Source organism: Nestor notabilis, unplaced genomic scaffold (assembly GCF_000696875.1).
Source record: "Nestor notabilis isolate BGI_N333 unplaced genomic scaffold, ASM69687v1 scaffold22048, whole genome shotgun sequence".
Taxonomy (NCBI): Eukaryota; Metazoa; Chordata; class Aves; order Psittaciformes; family Psittacidae; genus Nestor; species Nestor notabilis.
This window is the reverse complement of record NW_009941788.1, coordinates 44,746-49,132: the sequence shown is the minus strand read 5'-3', so window position 1 is coordinate 49,132 and position 4,387 is coordinate 44,746. Positions and strand designations below refer to the sequence as shown.

The following is a 4,387-nucleotide window of genomic DNA, read 5'->3' as shown; positions in this document are numbered from 1 at the left end:
CCCTACCTTGGCAATTTCACAAACTCGTGCTGCACCAAAGGTCATTTCCACTAATACTGGCTTTGTCCCCAAAACCTCTCAGTACAAAGTTCTGTTGTAGCTTTGTGATCGCAGTAAATACGCACATTCATTTAATATGCCTTTTGAAAGGAGAAGTAATACATATATGTAAGTTTCATACTTAGAGAAAAGTGGAAAGAAAATATATCAACCCTCAACTTTCCATTGTCCTTAGGTAGTCTACACCTGAAAATGATTTGCAACTCAGCAGCCATGGGAGGCCTTTGTCTTTCATAGGAATAAATATTAGAGTAGAGACATTCTTTGCAGGTAATATTATAAACATTCCTACACTAGTATTTTACATACTGTGAAGTGACACCATACTGTCAAACCAGACTTGTTATTTGTGTTTGAAAAACAAAGGTGTAAATTTGTATTTTCTTTTTAAAAGAAACAAACAAGCAAAAAGTCAATTTTATGCAAGAGATGGCCTGTGTGTTTAAACTAGTACTATTCTTGTTAAACCACAATTCAGATCTTGCAGTTCTTACTCAGGAATTGTGCTTGCAAGAGCAGTTCTTCCATTTCAATAACTTCATTGTGAGTATCTTGATCCTGAGTGCCTTTAACTGTGCCTCTACATCCTAATTATTGTTTTGTGCTTTGGAGACATTTCCACAAGTGTATAACAGGAAGGAAATCAGGTTTTTCTTTTGCTGTCTGCATGCCAACATGCAGCTAATAAAAAAGGAAGAGGAAATGAGTAACATATAAATGGGGAAATTTTTCCCTCTGAAAACATAAGGGATACAGAAAGACAACGCTGATGTGCTTGTAATTTTGTGACTACACAGTGCTGAAGAGTATGTTAATTATTTTCGTGGGTCTTGTAAGTTTTACCATGCAGACAAAGAGATGCCTTTGGTTCCTCCAAAGCCATCTTCTGTGTTAAATATCTACATGGTCTTTGCTGCTGTAGAGTGTGAACCCCTCACATTTGCCCATGCTGTGCAGGGCAATTCCTGTTCTGAGGCTGAGGAGGAGAGGTAGAGAAAAAAATCAGATCCGGATGCCAACATGTGCTTCAGTGCCCATTAGAGGAATCTATAGTGTACAGAATGTACAGAATGAAAGGAGGATTTTCCACGTTCTCCATACACACACACATACACTGTATTCTCTGTTTCTGCGTTACATATTAAAGGTGTATTATTTGCTCAGTGAACTCAGCAGAGAACTCAACAGGCCACAGAAAAGTTTTTATTTTATGCCAGTGATATTCCATTAACTTCAATAGTCACAGGCTGCTGAAAACCAGCATTCCCTCTAATAATGATGGACCCTCATTTTGCTGTCCCTCCAAACAGTCCTTTTACAAAGCATATTAGATTCAAGACAAACCTATGCTTCCAAATCTTTTCTACATATGGGCATTCAGGAAAATGAATTCATTCCAATCACTAAGAGACACAACTTTGAAGAAGTTACTTATGCTGCCTTAAAGCCCTGCGTGATTGCAGAGTTAGTGTTCATTTGATTTAGGTTGTTTTAAAAGCAATCTCTATTGAAATAGCTGTAGTTGGATCCATCCATTTCTACAGTTTATTCATATTAATTTTCCCACTGCGTCCTGTCAAGTCTGAAGTCACCTTTTTAGATGTGCAAGTCTTTCCATCTGAAATCAGTGGATACACAGCATAATTTAACTGAGAACTAACTGTGTCTGTGACAATGTTTCACTGCTTCACCCTTCTTGTAGTGACTGATCTGCAGTCAAATACACATCATGTGGAACCAGGATGTATTTACTAAACATGTTCTGTGTTGCAGGTGGTTCAGGAAGTCCAGAAGAAAGGACTTTTAAGACGACCAATAGATTTAATGTTAGCTGCATACCTCATTCTAGCAACGGGGTTTTGCATATTTAGGGGCATGGTAAGTTGAAGATATTTTAATATTCTGTCCTCTAATTTTAGTCAAACTTGAAAACTTAAGATCCTTGTGAAAAAGTCTGTTCATTTTGGTCCAGGGAGACCTTGTGACTTTCAGGGTTGGAATAGGCCTTAGATATAAAAAGGACTAATTGTTTATTTGTGCTGGTTACTGGTGCTTTGCTTCTCCATTTTGCCCTGTGTAAAGTATGGTTTTCAAAAGGAGGTGCAAATCACAAGAGTAAACAGCATCCCAAGTGCAGATCAACAGACCTAAAACTGTTTTCATTCTGGTATTACATTTATGGCCAAGAACACAGAGAAAAAAACAACTAAGTCTGGTTTCATGTTTTTCTAAACAGAGATGCAATTGTTAACATTATAAAGGAAACCAAATTAATTTACACTGCATTAGATAGAGAACAGAACATTTCCACATGAAAAAAAATTATCCATATTACACAAACAACACATGTTCTACTTGTTTCTACTTACCAAGAACGTACTTTTTAAGAAATGTTTGCTTTTTAAGCACAGCTGATTGAACTGAAGTTTCTGAGGGAATGAAAGTACTGAAAATGCATCAAGTAGAAAAATGCAGTAGCAGGTAAATCTAGTCCTTTGTCAGCTCTAAAGCATGTTCTGTCTTAAGGAGAAGGGAAGTTGTGTATCATTCAGTGATCAGAGATCAAATGTTTAGGTGTCTTAGACAACCACCTACTTGCTTGATTTGTAGATCTGATCCTGTCTAGAACAATTCAAGTACCCAAGCAACATTTTATTTACCAGCACAGGTTGTCCTTTTGTAGTTCTGCCGCTCACATACTTGGTCATCTTCAGCTGTTTCACTAAAAACTTGCCTCTCTTTTTTTCCCTTCTAACTTGTCACAGACTGCTTTATTTCTTCTTATAGATGATGCTTAAGAGCAGCACTGATGCAGGTTAATAATCTATTTTACCTGTAATTTTGTTGTGGGAAATGTTAATTCAAGCTCTAACATCTCATTTGGTTCTACAATCCCACTGCTGCTTTTCTCAGAGGAATATTTTTTTGCTGATTTTGAGTGTGGTCATTTCCTTAGATATTCATTTGCCAAACAGGAACTGCTTACTGGCCTTCCTTATACATACAGAGGTCAGCTGAACATCTCTGTGTAAGCTACAGTAATCATGAGTTTGTGAAAAAGTGAATAAAATCTAATGCATTATAGTCCACTCAGAGCTGATTGTCGGAAGCCCATATTGGAAAAGAACAGGGATGAGTGTCCACTGTTTGTACATCTTCACATTCCCCCTCCAAGTCACATAACAAATACATATAAAACTAAGTTGTGCAAAACTTACTGTTCAGTCCTGTAATCTAAGCATTAATGATGACTTGCCATAAAACAGTGACAGCTGTTGACACAGATTGATAACTCATCTTACAATAGTATTTTTTGTAGTAGTTTTAAGGTCTGCCATGAAAAGGAACTACTTTTGCAGCTGTGTCTGTTCATATTTATTGGGAACTTGTTCTTTCTACACGAATGTAAAATCCAACAACCTCTCTTTTGCCACTCTCCTTTAAAAATTATTAAGTAGAACTGTCTCGCTGCATTGCTCTCCACTACTACCATGCCACAGTGCAACTTTCCTCTTGGACTGCATTTACAGCTTGCTATTCTAAATTGGGTGCTTAACCTGAAGTTTCCATTGTTTGAGCAATTTTCCATTGGAAAGTTGATTTGCTGGGATCAAAGTCTGTTTATGAGAGCAAATCAATAGCAATTAGACTTCTACTACAGCTTAGCCAACAGACTGAACTCTTTTCCAGTCAAAATCTTTGAAGCTGGCTGCCAGCATTTCCTCATAAACCCTCTGAGCAGGAGCTGAGAGGAGGCTGCATTTCAGCTTTTAATTGGTGATCAAATGGGTCACGAGTGCAATAGACTCTGAGCAAGCCTCTGGGGTAGCAGTGCTGCAGATCACTAGTGAATCTTCAGGGCTGTGGTTCAGAACATGTTCTTTGTTCACGGGAAGTCTTACAAATTCTCCTTAGATTGCTCTGGATTGCCCTGCTGACCTCTGCCGGCTATACATTCAACTTCACGAGCCCTATATAAAAGATCCTGCCGCCTATCCTAAGCTTCAGGTAAAGCATTGCAGAGCATAGAGTATTAAGAAGTGATTTGTTGACTGGTGCAAAGATGAAGCCATGGGTTTCACAGATGACAAGATCAATAAGGGAAGTATTCGTTCATGGCAAGTTAAGCAGTATTTCATGTTTTCTCATGCAGCTATTACAGGGTACGACTCTTCATTGTGGTAAACAGTGACAGGCTCCTTGAGAAGTGACACTTTTTACAAACCCTGTTGACACAGGCATTGCAGAGGAGGGAATGCTGTGCTTTAGGTTTGCAGTATTTGCAAGGCTGCCATTCCTTTGCAGCCCTGGTTGCTGCAGGAACTAA

The 4,387-nt window shown here is 38.4% G+C and overlaps 1 protein-coding gene across 1 annotated transcript in view; it reads left to right on the top strand.

The window, feature by feature from the left end:
* Positions 1-1,833: 1,833 nt before the first annotated feature.
* The window catches only part of TM6SF1 (transmembrane 6 superfamily member 1), a gene marked incomplete at its 5' end in the record, with an annotated part of 9,226 nt that continues 6,672 nt past the window's right edge, over positions 1,834-4,387 (top strand). The window contains 2 exons of the mRNA XM_010021067.1: positions 1,834-1,938; positions 3,976-4,068. Of these exons, the coding sequence (XP_010019369.1) occupies positions 1,834-1,938; positions 3,976-4,068 (198 nt within the window). The remainder of the gene's footprint in view (positions 1,939-3,975; positions 4,069-4,387) is intronic.